The following is a 15,571-nucleotide window of genomic DNA, read 5'->3' on the forward strand; positions in this document are numbered from 1 at the left end:
ACAGCTCGGCTCGGCTTGGCATAGTTTGGCTCGGCTTGGCACAGTTTGGCTCGGCTCGGCTCGGCTCGGCTCGGTTGGGCACGGCCCGGCCCGGCTCGGCTCGGCTCGGCTCGGCTCGGCTCGGCTCGGCTCGGCTTGGCACGGCTCGGCTCGGCTCGGCTCGGCTCGGTTGGGCCCGGCCCGGCCCGGCTCGGCTCGGCTCGGCTCGGCTCGGCTCGGCTCGGTTGGGCCCGGCCCGGCCCGGCCCGGCTCGGCTCGGCTCGGCTCGGCTCGGCTCGGCTCGGCTCGGCTCGGCTCGGCTCGGTTGGGCACGGCCCGGCCCGGCTCAGCCCGGCCTCGGCACATCAAGGGTGCCGGGGGCGTGGCCACCGCAGAAGGGGCGTGGCCAATCGGAGGGGGCGTGGTCACGAGGACGGGGCGTGGCCGGGGGCGTGGCCGTATATAAGCGCGGGGGCGGCGGCGCGGGGCCGCAGTCGCGGCGGGGCCATGACCGGGCGGCAGGGCTGGTGCGCGGTGCTGGACGTGCGGCCCCACGGCCAGAGCCCGGTGAGCTCCGCCCGGGGCCCGGCCCCGCTGCCTCCTCTCGGTCCTGGGGGGGTGGCGGGGAGGGGTCCCCGGGGGGGCTGCTGGGGGGCGCCCTCGGGGCTCGCCCTAGGGCCGGGGGCGGCGGCGCCCGCCGGGGTGGGGGCTGCCCCGGCCGCCGTCCTCGTGTCCTCGCTCGGCCGAAGCGCCAAGATTTGGGAGGGCGGGTGGGGATGGGGGAACGGCTGCTGCGGGCTGGGCGACGGCATCGGGGGCCCGCTGCCCCCCGACGGGTCCGGGCTCCCCGCGGTCGGTCCCTGGGGGCTCTGGAGCTGCGGCTCCGGGGGCCCGCGGCGGAGCTCCGGCTGTCCCCGTGGGGCCGTGGTGGCGGGCCAGCAGCGAGCGCGCTCGGGCGATCGCTCCCTCGGTTGCGCGGCGGCCTCCTGTTCTCCCTTCCACCTCGTTCGCTCTTCCCCATCGCAGCCGGGCGGCTGCGGAAAGGCCAGGCCCAGGGTGGGGCCGGCAGCGACCTGCAGCCGTCGCGCCCCGACCTCCCGGCGAGGGCGTGAAGCCCCCCCGGCCGGCGGCGCTGAGCCCCTCGACGTCTGGCCTAGGCCTTGGCGGGCTGCGGCCCTCCCAAAAACGCCGCCTCGACGGCTGCCGGGGCCGCGGCGTTTCGGGGCTCGGCCGCCTTCCCCGTGCCGGCAGCCGCCCGGCCGAGCCCTGCCGGGTGAGTCACCCCGAGTCTCCCCAGGAGAGCCCTCATTCCCCGCAGCTTCCCTGGCCTTATAAGGAGCGATTGCAGAGTTGGGCTCGTTTAGCTAATGGGTTATTACGGTGATAGCTGCCTCTGTAGCGCTGGGGCTCTGCAGCTGTTTGCTAATGATCCTCGGCGATACCCTCCGGCTCAGGTCAGGCCTGTTCCTGTTTAGCAGTCGGGACGGACGGACGGACGGACGGAGCGCTGTCCCCGCGGTTGTAAAACGCCCTCGTTGGGACCGCTCCGACCCCTGGCTGGCGCTGCCCCCGCGCCCGCCCCAGGGGCAGGAGGGCTGCCTGGCGCCCTCGGGCGCTTCCCTCTACCCCTGGTGGGGCTGGCCGGGCTCGGCGGTGAAAAACGCACCAAAAGATTTAAAATCAGCTTCACCTGAAAGCCAGCAGCTAGCCTCGCTGAGGCTGCTCGCCTTAATTCCCAGGGGATCGGCTCTTTTTGGACGTTTGGACCCAAAACACAGGCAGGGAATTTCCGAGCGCCTTTTCTCAAAGGGTGCCGGCCTCGGGGTGCCGGGGCTGCAGCGTGAGCCTTGCCGAGCTCTCCGGATCGCGGCAAATTCCTGAGGCTCGTAGTAAAAGCTGCGAGCCCGCGGTGCGGGGCGTTGGGCAACCTCCTGCGAGCTCAGCGCGCTGGGTTGGGGTGTGAAGGAAGCGGTTGCTGTGTGAGGTTGTGTTTTCTCCCCAAACACGCGGCGAGAGGCAGCCTGTCGCCTCCCGGGTGCCCGTCGGGTTGCAAAACACGCTTCCTCCCGCGGAAAATAACGGAGGGGGCCCGAAATCCGCTGTCCCCTCTGTTTTGGGGCCACGCGGAGCAGCTCGGGAGTTGTAAACAGGAGGCAGGGCTGATTTAATGATAGCCCAGAGGTGAAGGAGTGGGGCCGGCGCGGGGGAGTTCCCGCGGCTCCGCTCTTCCTGCTTGGAGCCCGAATTCGGCACCGGGGCGGGCGCCCGTGCTCGCTGGGGGGCGTGCGCTGGGGGCTCACGGCAGGGGGCTGCTCCCGGAAACCTCCCGGCGCCGGTGGGATCGCGGCCGCGGGACGCTCGGCTGCCCCACCATGGTAAGCCCAAAGCCCGGCCACCGTGGCGCAGGAGCAGGGCCGGGGGCTGCGGGGGGAGCCCCCCGCTCGGGTGCAGGTTGGGGGGGGGTTGGATGGAGCTCGGGGTCGCCCGGGCTCCTTTGAGCCTCCCCAGGGCGTGCGTGCTTCTGGGCTGGGCTTGGCGGCGGCGGCTGGAGCTGCGTGACGTCGTCGTGCCTCTTTGGGGGATCGGTGTGCCTAACGGAGGGGGTGGTGGGGCTTCCCAGCTGTTTCCTCCCTTAAAGGAGGGCTTTGTGCCTTGTGGCCCCAACACAGCTTTCCCAAAACACGCCGCCTCCTTTGTTCTCTCCTGCACCCCCCAGTCCGGACCGGCCGTGGGGTCCTGCAGGCGATGGAGCTGCGCAGGGAGGGGTTTGCAGCAAACCCGGCTGTGCCGTTGGTCTCCTGCACCCGCCTCGGCCTCGCTGCGTGCACTCACCGTGCCGAAAGGGCCAGGCTTCTCCCCGGGTGGTCGGGAGAGCCCTGCTCCACCACCCAGCTCGCTGCTGAAGCCGCCCCTCCGTCCCCCCGGAGCGCACGGGAGAGGCCGGAGGCAGCCGGAGCCGTCCCCAGCCGGCATTTGCATGGTTCCCTTCCTGCTTGGGTGACCTTGGGTCTCGCGGCGCCGGCTGCTTCGCTCCCTGCTGCTCTGCTCCCTGCTTTGCAGGGCCGCGCTCCGTTCCTTGCCGCGTCTGCTCGGTGGCGGCGTCGACCCACAGACGGCTCGCCTCGGGTTCTGCCGCGCTGCAACGGACGCGTCTGCGTGCCGGCTCCGGCTGCGGGGCTGGCGATGGGCTCGTGCTTGCTGCTTATCGCCGCGCATCTGCCCCGGGAGTGCAATTCCCTCGCAGCGCTGGCAGCGTCCCACCCTCGCGTGGGCTTGGCGGGCCGGGGACAGCCGTGCCGGCGAGCGCGAGAGCCTCGCGCTTGTAAACAAAGCTGCGAGCGGGGCACGTGAAGCGGCTGTGACGCATTCCCCACGGCTCCGAGGCGCTGAGCCGGCGGCCCATGCTGGAGCCGGCTGCTGCGTGGCCGCGCACCGAGCCCTCTGCCCTGGCTGTGCTGCCTTTGCTCGTCCTCGAGCCAGCGCGTGAGGACATTCGTGCCACTGAGGGGGCCTGCAGGAAGGAGGGGACCTCGAGGTGGGACCCCCGAAGCGGTTGGGGAGCACAAGGCGCAGGGGAACGGCGTCCCTCGAGCACATGTCTCCACCGGCTTGGGGCGCTGGGGTGGCACCGCGCGGCAGCAGCCCTGCGGTGGGTGCTCGCCGGTGGGATCCCCCCGTAGGAGCGGGACGGCGGCGAGGGAGGCTCCTACCCGCGGCGTCTCTCCGCATCCCATGCGCTTCGTGCAGCGCGGTGGGGAGCAGGCGGTGCTTTGCGTGCAGGTACTGCCGCGAGCCACCGTGCCTGCCGTGAAACTGGGGGTGCCTCTCAGACCTCGCCGGCAAAATGAGCACCGTGGGTGTGTGCCCTGCATCGAGCTCTTCCAGCACTTTTCCAACCATTTCTGATTTCTTGGCTCCTGCCTAGGAAAATGTCCCCCGGAGTGGACGCTGCAGACAAGGCAACTGGGGCGCTCGCAGAGCCCAAGCGCATTTTGTGTCGGGCATTGGCCTTTCCGGGGGAATGAAGGGCTCTAGCGGGGAGTTCGGCTCCAGCAGCGATCTGCAGGAGGGCTCCTTGTCTCCAGGGAGCAGAGCCAGCGAGAGCAGTGTACACACAATATTTTGGAAACAAACAGATGGCTTGTCGAGACTTGGACGGCGAAGGCAGCGCTTGAAAGCCGAGCGGCAGAAATACCTTGACGCTGCTCCGGAGAGCAGGAGGCTGACGTGGCCAGGTGTGGCGAGGGGCGGGCGCCCGTGGCTGCGCGGGCACCGACCTGGGCTCCGCGATGCCTGCGTCACCGCCGCCGAGCAGCTCAGGCGCCGAGCAGCTCCTGCTTTCGGAGCTGCCTTCAGCGAGGAGCATGAGCGACGGCTGCCTGGGAGCCGGCGAGGTCAGTCTGGGACAGGTTCTGTGCTGCGCCGTGAGCGCCCGATGCCGAAATGGGGCGTTTTGGGTGCCTTCACGCTGCTTGAAGGCTGTCTGCGTGCTCTGGCTCTCTGGCTGCCTCCACGAAAGCTTGCCTTGTGCTGGACGTCTCTGAAACGTCCCCTATCCTGGTAGGAAGGGGTTGGGCGAGGGGTTGGTGGAGCAATGAAGGCGAACCTGGACCCAGCGCGAGCGCCGGTGCCGATGAGTTTCCACGCGGCTGCAGTCGCGGCGTGGGGCTCTGCTGCCGCTCACGGCTCCCGAAGGGCTCGGCTGGCAGGGGAAGGGGCAGTGCCCCGGTGGTCGGCACGTGTCCGGGCTGTCTAGGGAGGGCAGGGAGAGGAGGAGTGCCTGTGGTGCCCGAGCAGGGAGCAGCTGCTTTTGCCCTTCTCCGGCGTTGCCACCAAACGTCACCGAGGTCCCCGGCGTGACCGATAATGGCCGTGACTCCTCGCGTTAAAATGAGTCCGGCAATTGCTTCTGCAGCCCGCCTGCATTACCTCAGCCTTGGCTGGGCTACGGCTCCTCCAAGCCTTGATGGATTTGATAAATGCAGTCGTTGTGTGCTAACTCTTACTCATTTTAATCCGGGTGTTGTTTCGTAGGCTGCAGCCTGAACCCACGGGTACGGCAGCGTGCTCGTGCGTCTGCAGCGATGCTGAGCTGGCTCGCAGAAACGCACCAGCCCGGCACCTGCTGGCACGGGACCGGAGCTGGATGGGGGCAACTTGCAGGAGTTAAAAGCTAAAACCTGCCTCTTGTTTCAGGAGAGCGTGAAGGTGCTGAGGCTGACGCTGCCGAATGACCTGCCAGGTGACAGGCAGGTGAAGCAGAAGGTGCGTTCCCCGCGCGGGTCCTGGCTTCGCGCGCACGCGGCGCTGGCCACGGGCTCTGTGTCTCGCTGCCCGGTGCCTTTGTGTGCGTGAGCTCCCAGCTGGAGCCTCCCCGGTGCTGGAAACGTGAGCTCAGGAGCTGGTGCGGGGATGGGGCAGACGTCTGGGGGAGGCTGAGCCGCTTCGTGAGCTGGGAAGCTCCTCTCCAAAGCGTTCGAAGCTTCGGTGCTGGTTCCCTGAGCCGTGCTTGGTGCCGCTCGTTCCCCTGCTGAAGCGCATAATGCTGATCTGACTGGAGCCGGGCGAGCTGTTCCAGCCAGTCCCGTCTCAGAGCCCTGCTCTTTCTGTGTCCTGCAGCCAGTGGGAAAAGCCTTCGCCATGGTGGCCAACAGGTCGAGCAACGGTCACTCGCTGGCGTCCGAGTGCATCAAGTCCAACGACGGCGATGAGGAGATCATTAAGGTACGGCCCCAGCTCCCTGCTGCCGCTGGCTTTGTGTTTCCTGATCAGTGGGACTGAGAACAGGGCTTCGTCTGGAGCTCCCCGCGCGGGCACAGAGAGCGCTCCCCGAGCGGGGGCTCGCTTCTGCGCGGGGGGGGACCGGGGACGTGGCGAGGAGCCGGGGAGGCCGCGAGCTGGGGCCGTGCGAGGAGGTGGGGAGGAGGCGGTGGCCCCCAAGCAAAGCCGAGGGAGGCGAAGGGGGAGCCCGCTGAACACATCTGGGGGGGTCCCAGTCCCTGAGGAGCTGGCCTTGGGCTGCCCTCACCGGGCTACCAGCGCGTGAGGTGGGCGAGCCAGCGGCCGTGCCGGTGCCAAGGTCTCTCTCTCGCCCAGGTTTATCTCAAGGCGAGGGCCGAGGGCGGTGTGAACCACGAGGAGCACGTCAGCCAGCTGAAAAGCGAAGTTCGTTACATCCAAGAGGTAGCTACGTCCGCGCGGGGCTCTGGCTCGCACGCCGCTGTCGGGGGGCTTGTGGCAGGGGTCTGCGGGCTCTGCTTGCGGGGCACCGCGCGTGGCGCCACGGCGGCAAGCTGGCAGCGGAGCTGAACCCTCCGGTCTGCTGACTTGCCTGTACAGGGCAGCAGTCTAATCAAGCGCCATAAATTAATTCAGCCTGACTAATTGCTCTGCTATATGGACTGAATTTGAAGAGAATTGCGTGATGACTTTCCCCCAAGGCTGTCCCCTGCATGCCTGGGTGCGGCGCAACCGGAGCCTCTTGTTAAAAGGCAGTTTCTTTGGTATGTCTCATCTCCCAAAGTAAACTGGATGGTGAGGCTCCGGGACGTTTAACCCTTCCCTCTGCTCCCGGTGGGGCTGTGACTTCTGGGGAGGTGGAGAGGGCTGGTTGCAGGACATGGAAGCGGCTGCATGCGTGTTCTGGTCTGGGCAGCTTGACGCGGCCAAAATAAAAAAACGGGGGGAGATGAAATTTGGGTTTGCTCTCCTGGGGGAATTTCTGTGCTGGGTGCTGGCCCCAGGGAGAGCGAGGGCAGATCTGGTAGGGCAGCCTCCAGATCTCCCACGTCATCCTTCTGACTCCTCTGCCAGAACGCATGTTTTCCCCCCGAAAGAAAACAGACCGTTCGTGCTGCCTCCTGTCTGCAACGCAGCCTCGCTCCGGCGCTGGAGCCTCCCCAGGGCCGCGGCGCGCCGGGGGCGTTAGTCACCCAGACCTTATCTCTCAGCCACCTGGATGCTGCAGTTTTCTGTGATCCTTCCCCCTTCCGGGGCTTCGGCTTCAGCTGTTCTGATCTGAGCTTTCCCGTAGCTCCCCGAGTCAGGTTTCAGAAGGCCTCGCGGCAGCTGCCGAGCGTGACTTTGGCCTCAAAGGCTGCCCGCAGCCCTGTCAGAATAGCTGAAGCGGCTTAACCGTGCAGAACGACCTGATCCTGCATGTGAAAAGCAGGGAATGAGCTAAACCGGTCAGTGGTGGTGGTGGTACCAGCCTGTCCGCGCTCCTCGGGGGGTCGAGGAGGGCCCCCCAGGACGGCCGGATGCGGTGGCAGCGGCTCGGGGCCTCGGGTGCTCCCCGGGAGCTGCTCCTGCCTCCTGTCCCGTCCTGCCGCTGCCAGTCCCAGGCAAAACACTTCGCCCCAGCGCCTCCGGCCTCTAAAACCCAGCAGCATGTTACTGGGGCAGGGCCGAAGCCACGCTGCAAAGCTGGAGAAGCTGGGAGCTTTTCTTTGAAACGGGCCAGAGCCACAGCCCTTCAGCACTTGCCGCAGCTGGGGTGAAAGCCCGTAAATCATTCCTCTGGCTCACTTTCTCTGACTAATTTGGGGAGCTGCAAGTCAAGACCACACTTGTCTGAGCCCTGCAGGGCGGCAGAGAGCGCTGGGAACAGCAAGGGGCTCCTCAGCGCCTCAGAGGTGAAATCGATGATTAATGAACGAAAAATCTGTAGCGCCTCCAGGTTGTTGCTCTTTTTTTTTTTTTTGCCTGTGATTGTGTGAGAAAGCTGCCTGGCGAGGATGGTGCCTGCGCCGCTTGCAGGCGGACCCCGCGGCACCAGCGGGTGCCAGGGGCAGGTTGGTAGAGAAGCGATCGATGGCGTTATCGGCACCGGGCGTCCTCGCGGCCCCCGCGCCCCCGTTTGGTTTCTGTTGGGCTGCGTGACTGTTGGTGCAGATCGAGCTAAATTGACTTGCCTTTGCCAGGCTAGAAGTTCTTTGAAGAAGCTGCGGGAAGACTTAAGTAGTAAACTTGAGAACAGACAAGGAGATAAACAGCATGCACAGGTAACGGGAGCATTTCTTGGGCGTTAAATGACACTCACTTAAAAAAAAAAAAAATCACCTTTGGGTCCAGAAAATGATAAAAGGGGCCTTAAAGATTGTGGTGCCTGTGGCAAGTGAAAGCCCCGTTGGTACCACTTACAGGTAAAAAGAGAAACCTGCACAAGCGTGCAACGAGGAGTCAGTAAGCAAATTACATTGGCTGCCCAAACGCACCCTCGCATGTTTGTTGGCAAGAAACGGGGCCTGGAGTGGCTGCGGTGCCCAGAGCTGGCTCTGCATGCGGGCGCGCGAGGGGCTGTGTCGGGAGGCGTCACGCCCGTCGGTGTCACCTTGTCCCGTGCAGGTGGTGCTGGAGAAGCAGAACGGGAGCTGGCTGCACCCCGAGGGTCCCCGCGCTGATTCCTGGGAGGACCAGGTACGTAGCCAGAGAGAGACGCCAGCTCTCTGGAAAGAAATCCTGGTGTGATTTTGAGGTCTTCCTCCCGGCAGGGAGCTCTGAGCCTGTTCAGAGCGCAGTCAGACCTTTCTGCCTCGTCTTTCACAGCAAGCCCCAGCGCTGGGCTTTTACCGGTGTCGAACCAGGCACCGAGTGCAGCCCAGAGCAATAGAAGTGTGCGTAGCGGGCTTTTACATCTGCACACGCAAGCCTTTTAGAGGAAGGGTTAACAGAGATCTGAAGTCTGTGAATACTTCTTCAGCTCTCTGCCTTTCCCCCGGCTGGAGCAGGCTGCCTGGGAGCCAAATGCTGCCAGGGGCGTTTCGAGGGCCGGGATTTCAGGATGGGTCACTGGGGACTTGGTTCACGCCGCCGGGTTTCAGGTTGCCCAAGCGCGGATCAGGATGGCACCCTGAAAACAGGGATTGGAAGGCAACCAGGTGATAGCGTGTGCGTTGTCTTGGGGGCTGGAAGCTGTCGCTGGAGTGTGGGAGGTGAGGACAGGAGTGCCTCGTGTTGTTCAGGCGGAGGGTTGGTGTTGCAGGCTTCGTAACCAACAGCGCTGCCCACGGAGGGGCGGAGGGCTCCTCTGGTAACTCCTCGCTGCTGATCCTTCCCTGTCACCGTCTCTGCAGGAGGAGGATTATTCGGGAGACGATGTGGAAAAGATCCGACAGACAGCGAAGAGGCTGTTCACGAAGCTGCAGGAGGCTGAGAAGCGCCATCAGTTGGAGAAGAAGGACCTTGAGGTGAGTGCGCTGTGCACTTCTCTGTGGGAAAAGTGTGGTTTTTAGTTCTTTTCTCATAGAACTGTTAAGGTTGGAAAAGCCCTCCAAGCTCATCTGGTCCAACCGTCCCCCTACCACCAATGTCACCCACTAAGCCGTGTCCCTAAGCACCACGTCCAGCCTTTCCTTGAACACCCCCAGGGACGGCGACTCCACCACCTCCCTGGGCAACCCGTCCCAACGCCCGACCGCTCTTTCTGAGCAGAAATGTCTCCCCATTTCCAACCTATTTTTGGAAGCCTGAGTCGTTGCACGGGCGCTCGAGCCTCTGCTGTGCACGGCTCTCCCCCTTGCCGCAGAGCCCAGGCTCGCTGCTGCTGGCTCGGCCGCCTCGGCTCCGCGGTGCTGTGTCCTGGCTCCTGCCTGCGGTAGCTTTTGCTCAGTAGCCCCCAGAGAGGAGCAGCGCGGCCTCCTGCAGCACGCTCCCTGCGCGTTGGGAAGGGTCATGGCCCATCCCCGGGTGGCTGCTGGCATCGCCGGTGCGGGATGAAACCGCCGGGGCGCGAAGGGCCGGGTCGGCGCTGACAGCAGCTCCCTGCCACGCGGTGCTGACGAAGCTGTGGCGTTTGCTTCCCTCGCTTCCTGGCCGCTGCTGATTAATGCTCCCCTCGGTTTGTTTTCCGCTGCCTGCACGGGCAGGGCCGCGCGTGCCGGTGGGAGAGGTGACGTCCCGCTTGCGTCCCGTCCCGCAGACCAAACTGGTCCCAGGCGGCCTGGGGGCCTTCCTGCCGCGGGCCGGGCACGGCATCCTCTGGGGAGGGGAGCTGAGCGGTGACCGCTTCCTCCAGCCCAGGGCCGTCCGCCCGCTGAGGTGGCGCCTGCCCCGAGCACCTCCATCCCCGTGCGCAGGAAGCGGCGTGTTTGTGGCAGCGCCGTGAGGTCTCGGTTGGTGTCGGTCAGCTGTGGTGCTGGATGGAGATGTGGGGGACGCCAGGGGTGGTGTTCGGGTCCCGGTGCTCCCGATTTGCCTCGTCTGAGCCTGCTCCCGGCCGTCGTGGGGACCCACAGGGTGCCCCTGTCCCCCCTCTGCCCCTGAGCCTTTGATGCGTGCGTGAGGCTGGCTCCCGAGGTCCCTGAGCCATTGATGTGTGGCTGCCGAGGTCGGTTCCGCGGGCAGGTGTCCCAGGAGGAGCCTGCGAACAGCCCCAGAACACGCATGGCTGAGAACGAACGTGGGGTTTGTGTCTGAGGTCCCTTTATTGCCCTAGCATTTAAGCGCTCGCTCCTTTGAAGTGCTTTGAAGCCGGGGAGCTTTCTAAAGAACCTTTTCTCTCTGAAGCATGTCGGGCTGCGTGCTGAGACGCCCGGCTGCCTTCAGCAAAATCTGCCTGCCACGGCTTCAAGCAGCTTCAAAACACGGGGGGAGGAGGGCCGGGGTGCTTCGCCCGCCTGCGTGCGCCAGGGGTGGTGGTGAAGGGGTTTCTGTCTCGGTTGCAGAGGGCGGTCTCGCAGTACCAGGAGGAAGCCGAGCAAACAAGCTCTGCCCTGCGGAGAGCGGAGAAGAGCGTGCTGGAGAAGGAGGTGCAGGTGGACGAGCTGCAGCGGCTGCTGGCAGGGATGGAGAAGGTACCGACCCCGCGGCCGTGCCGGGGCCGGCGCAGCGAGCGGAGCTGCCCGGTCCCGCTCTGCTGGTGCAGGAAGGGGGAGCCCCGCGGTGCTGAGGCCTGCAGAGCTCCCCGCAGACCTGCTGGGAAGCAGATCCCACGGGAGATGTGTCCTGTGCTTGGACCTGCTGCGTGGAGAGCTTGCCTTCCCAACCGGGCTTTACCCAAAAGCCTCTGACGAAGCCGTTGCGGACAGATAAATTTGACCGCTCCTGTTTTAGGCTTGCGGTTCCCAGGTCTAGAAGATCTGGTTGGTCTGTGCAAAGTCTTTCTTCTGGGTATCCTAGAAACAAGCGTGCAGTCTAGACAGCTGCCCGGTTCTTCTTCTCGTGGGGGCATTAACACAACCTTCAGCCTGGATTTCTTTTCCAGCTGTGGGCTGCTCCTAACAACATTAAACTCGTGAACGTAAGCGTGGCACGAGCACGAAGCGATCTGGGGTGCGTCCCCTGGCCCAAAAGCAGGGGAGGAGATGGCTTTGTGCCCTCCTGCAGCGCAGGGGTGAAGGAGAGGGACGTCTGCTGTTGGTCGCTCTGCGCCTGCCCCTGTCCGTCCCGCGGGCTCAGCAGCGAGGCCGCACGGGGCCGGCGGGGCTCCGGGGCTGTCCGCAGCTCCCCGCTCTCTGTCGGCTCCGCGAGGGAGGCCGAAGAGCATGTGTTGCGACTTGTTCCCCTGCGTGTAACTCGGCCTCTCGCTCTGCTGCAGGAGCACAGGAGCTTGCTGCTGAAGATGAAAGAAGGCGAAGCGGAGCTGGCGAGGCTGAGAAGCGCGGAAGGGGACAGACTCGCCGAACAAGACCGGTGAGGCTCGGCCTCCGCTGAGGCTGCCAGCTCCGGAGCAAGCCCACGCCGCTGGGTCGGGGTGTCAGCTCGCTGGGGCATGACTGCACATTCCTGCGAAGGGCGTGCTCGCGCTCTGGCTTGCAAAACAGCTCTCTGCTCCCCGGCGCTGACTAATCTCCAAACACCTCCCGCAGCTCTGGGCGCTGGAGCCGCGCTGCCCTGGGACCTCTAGCGGCTGCGGCTCTCCCCTCGGTGTTGGGTTTGCTCGGCCTAGCCGGATCCGTGTGCTCCGGGGGTTAATTGGCAAAGAGATGTTTCTGGAAGGCCTCGTTTGTGGCCTGACTCTTCCTGATGTTCCTGTGTCCCTGCAGCCTGTTGTCGGGAGTCTTTGTGGCTCCTGCTTGAATTGGTTTTGTCTCTGCCTCTCCTTACCTCGTCTAGTCGAAATATTTCAGCACCTGTGCTGCTGCAGGGGAAGCCTGGCTGCTAAAAGCTGCTCTGGGCGCAGCTGAGCGCGTGCTGCCCTTCTGGGAAGCCGTCTGATGGCTCCTGGACTCCTCCTTTGTGCTTTCCCAGGTCAGCCAAGCTGGAGAAGGAGGTGGCCATGCTGCGGGAGAAGATCCACCACCTGGACGACATGCTGAAGAGCCAGCAGCGCAAGGTCCGCCAGATGATCGAGCAGGTGAGAGGAGCGGGACGGGACGGAGGAGACAGCTCACGGGGTTTAAAAACAAAGAAAAGAACTCTCCAGCTGCTTGGAAGCAAATAATTGCCGGTTTGTGAGGCTGAGATTCCCTCGGCAAACCAGAGGGGGCCGGGTTCAAAGGCGGCCCAGAGCCCTGTCCAGCTGCCCTGGAGCAGGGACAGACCCTGGGGTGACAGCCCAAGGACTGCAGCGCGAGCGGTGGCGGCGCTGGCGCCCGGGAAGGGTAATAAAAGGGCTCAGTGTTCCCAGTTCAGCCTGCTGAAAGAGTTAAGTCTCACTGTGTAAGCGGAGGCTCTTTCACCTAGGGCTTAATTCTCAGACTTAATTTGAAGCTTTTTTGATTGTTTTTTTTTTTTTTAATGCAGACCTTGGAGTTAATGTTGTGGGTGTTTGCAGGCAGGACGGCTGGCTGAGCCGTCCTCCTTCCTCAGCACTGCTTTAGCCCAGGCGTACGTGAAAGGGACTTTTAGCAGCTGCAAACATTCTTTTTTTCAGCTCCAGAACTCCAAAACGGTGATTCAGGCCAAAGATGCTGTGATCCAGGAGCTCAAGGAGAAGGTCGCTTACTTGGAGGCTGAGGTGTGTCCTAGCAGGGCTGTTTTGGGGGTGCTTGGGGTCTGCTCCGCGTTTGGAGCCCCTGCTGAGACCTGGCGCCGCCGGCTCTCCTGCCTGTGGGCTGTCCTCCTGGTGGGGACGAGCTCTGCTCCTGCTTTGCAGCCCGCTGGGCTCTGAGCAGAGCGGCCGGCAGCGCAGCTGCTCTCTTGCAGTGCCATCCGCTTTGCCTTGGAAAACGTGCCCCGCGCGGCCCCAAGGGCTGTGCTGGTTCTTGAGGCTGGTGTGGGGGCTCCCAGGGAAGCTGGGGCTACTGGAGCGGCCGTGAGCTCCAAGGGAGTCCAAAATAATCTCATCAAGCACACTTCTCTGGCAGCTAAACCCTTCTTGCCTACAAAGCTGCAGTTGACTGCATGCGTGTCAGAAATTAAAATTGCATTCCTGCCTCTGGGATTGTAACAAGTGTCAAACTTCTCTCCTTTTTTGGATAAAAACTGAGCCTGCGTCAGCAGTTCTAGCATTTTCTTCCCTCCTTGGTGACTTATTTCACTAAGCTCTGCATGGGAACAGTATGTGTGAGCAAAGCCCTCGGTGAACCTAGGCAGAGAGCGGGTCCGGCTGCCTGTACCAGCTAGAGAAATCCCACGGGCGGACTTCCACGTTCTCCGGTCCTACACAGCTCCCCCGGCCCTCCTTTGTAGGGCTGGATTTCATTTCCCTCGAGAAAACCTTCCCCAGTGCGAGTGATAGGGGAGCAGTCCTCCCTGTCGGAGCAGTCCCCTACTTCCCAGCAGGTGATCGGCGTGCCAGCTGCCCGTTGCTAACCGTCGCTCCCGCCCCTTGCAGAACCTGGAGATGCACGACCGCATAGAGCACCTGATTGAGAAGCAAGTGAGTCGGGGCGGCCACAGCTCCAGAGCGCGCTCCAAGTCGGAGTACGTGAGCAGGTAGGCACGGGGCACGGGAGCCTGCTGGGCTGCTCAGCGGCTTTATTGCAGCTCCGCGTCCCATTCGGAGATGGCGCTGGGCTTGGGGCTGCTGCCCGGGTGGCAGCGTGCTGTGCTGTGTCTGCTGGCAGAGGGGTCTCCTGTCCGGTGCTGCTCCTTCGGGGGAGTGCCGGGGAACAGAGGGCCCTCCCGTGGAACAGTGGAATAGTCGAGGACCAGCGCTGGGACAGGACCGGTCCCCCAGGTTTCTCCCAAGCACCGTCCAGTTCCACCTGGCTGAACAAATCCTTTCTCTCTTGCAGCAAAAGGCTGTCGGGCCCCAAGCCGCTGCCTCTCATTCGAGTGGTGGAAACATGAGTTTCGAGGGCCAGAGCGAGCTGAAGACTCTCCCCTTGTTATCCTTGACCGGACTTCCCTGCTTGACTGCCATTTTCTGGCCTCTGTGCTCAGTCTGCCCTGGACCCGCCAGCAGAGGGCTGTGCCCCGGGGCACCGCGGCACCCGAGGACAGACACAGCCGGGGCGGTGCTGGCAGAGGAAGGAGATCTACAAGGTGTCCACGCTGCTGTCCCACGGGGTCCCACAGCCATGTGGAGGCCAGTCTGGAGGCTGGCTTGGCTAGGGAGGCCGGGGCCAGCTGGCCCCGGCGTGGACGAGGTGGCTCCCTGGCTGGAGAGCCAGGCTCGCTTTCCCTGCCCAGTCCTGGGTTTGCCGGGGCTGCTCCGTGAGCAGCCGTTGCTTCTGAGGGGTCTTGTCCAAACAGCGCCGCCTCTTCAGATTGCAGCTTGCCGACGCGGACTTGGTGTTCAATCTGTTTTTAAGAAACAAAGCAAAGATTCACTCTTACAAAGAAGAAAGAAACCCTCCTGAAACAGGACTCCTTCCTACGAAACAAGCCCAACGCGTGACCAGTTGGGAGCCTCCACCTCTGATCTCCAGCACATCTGGCTGCTCCGGACTTGGCAAAGGTTCGTGTGACCGAAATCACTGTATCGACATGCTTCTCCCAGTCCCTCTCGCAAGAGTGTAGAGAAATTGTGCCCCATGTACATCTAGCGTTTAAACCCAGAGGCGGTTTGGGTTGTCCCTGTATTTATTTCAATAAATTATTGGTGTCTTCCAATGATGTGGTGACAGGCACGATTGCTGCTGTCCAGCTCCAGGGGAGCGTGTTTGAGGACTGCCTGTCCCACGTTTGAACTGGAAAATACCAAGCGGCTTCCTCTGGGCTTGCCTGGTGCCGCCTTTCTTGTGTGAGCCCGCGCTTCGTGAAGGAGTTGGGCAGATCTAGAGGAGAGTTGTTGGCGTTTGTACTGGCCGTGGCCGTGAGACAAATGTGTTGTACGTACACCTCGCAACTGTCAATACAGAAACGTGCCTTATCTGTCAGACCGTACTCGATTGAATAGATGACGTTAACTATGCAAAGGGCCTGGGCTGTGGGGTGGAGACGTTGTTCTGGGGCTCAGCTGGGCTCCGTGGGCTATAGGTGACGCTGTGCACATCGGTTTTTTTTTCCTTTTCCCTTTCTTCTTGCCGGTCGCTGGGCTCTCCCCTGCCTGTCCTGTGTTCCTTCCCTCCCTGAGCCCAAGCCGTGCCTCCGGCCCTCCTCTCTCCCTCTGCAGGGAGCTCCAGGAGGCAGCGGGGCCCTGGGGCCTGCGGGGGGGGTTTGGGGCCGGGCCCCCCCCGGGCTCTTGGCCCCGCTGCCCTCGGGCGCTGGGGGCTGACTCCGAGGCCGGGCCCCGAGGCCTGCCAGCGCTGCTGCCGTTGCCACG

At 63.8% G+C, this 15,571-nt stretch overlaps 1 protein-coding gene across 5 annotated transcripts; it reads left to right on the forward strand.

Annotated features, from left to right (window-relative positions):
• The first annotated feature begins 390 nt into the window (after nucleotides 1-390).
• TUFT1 (tuftelin 1) lies at nucleotides 391-15,185 on the forward strand. Of its 5 annotated transcripts, none has more exons than XM_080570018.1 (13): nucleotides 391-546; nucleotides 5,176-5,244; nucleotides 5,599-5,703; nucleotides 6,076-6,162; nucleotides 7,902-7,982; nucleotides 8,326-8,397; nucleotides 9,054-9,167; nucleotides 10,644-10,772; nucleotides 11,516-11,610; nucleotides 12,169-12,274; nucleotides 12,794-12,877; nucleotides 13,697-13,797; nucleotides 14,100-15,185. In XM_080570018.1, exons 1-13 carry the CDS (start codon nucleotides 487-489, stop codon nucleotides 14,152-14,154), a joined length of 1,158 nt encoding a protein of 385 aa, XP_080426144.1. In that variant the 5' UTR covers nucleotides 391-486; the 3' UTR covers nucleotides 14,155-15,185. The 5 variants fall into 5 exon arrangements, with proteins under 5 accessions (XP_080426144.1, XP_080426143.1, XP_080426142.1 ...); XM_080570016.1 differs by lacking the exon at nucleotides 391-546 and adding an exon at nucleotides 1,132-2,354; XM_080570014.1 differs by lacking the exon at nucleotides 391-546 and adding an exon at nucleotides 4,131-4,373.
• Nucleotides 15,186-15,571: the final 386 nt, after the last annotated feature.

This window comes from Anser brachyrhynchus (genome assembly GCF_964034855.1).
Source record: "Anser brachyrhynchus genome assembly, chromosome: 28".
Taxonomy (NCBI): Eukaryota; Metazoa; Chordata; class Aves; order Anseriformes; family Anatidae; genus Anser; species Anser brachyrhynchus.

Coding starts and splice junctions, on each gene's coding strand:
- TUFT1 (XM_080570014.1), top strand. CDS start 4,269: ATGCCTGCGTCACCGCCGCCGAGCAGCTCAGGCGCCGAGCAGCTCCTG. Junction 5,704..6,075: donor GCGATGAGGAGATCATTAAG/GTACGGCCCCAG, acceptor TCTCTCGCCCAG/GTTTATCTCAAGGCGAGGGC. Junction 11,611..12,168: donor AGACTCGCCGAACAAGACCG/GTGAGGCTCGGC, acceptor GTGCTTTCCCAG/GTCAGCCAAGCTGGAGAAGG.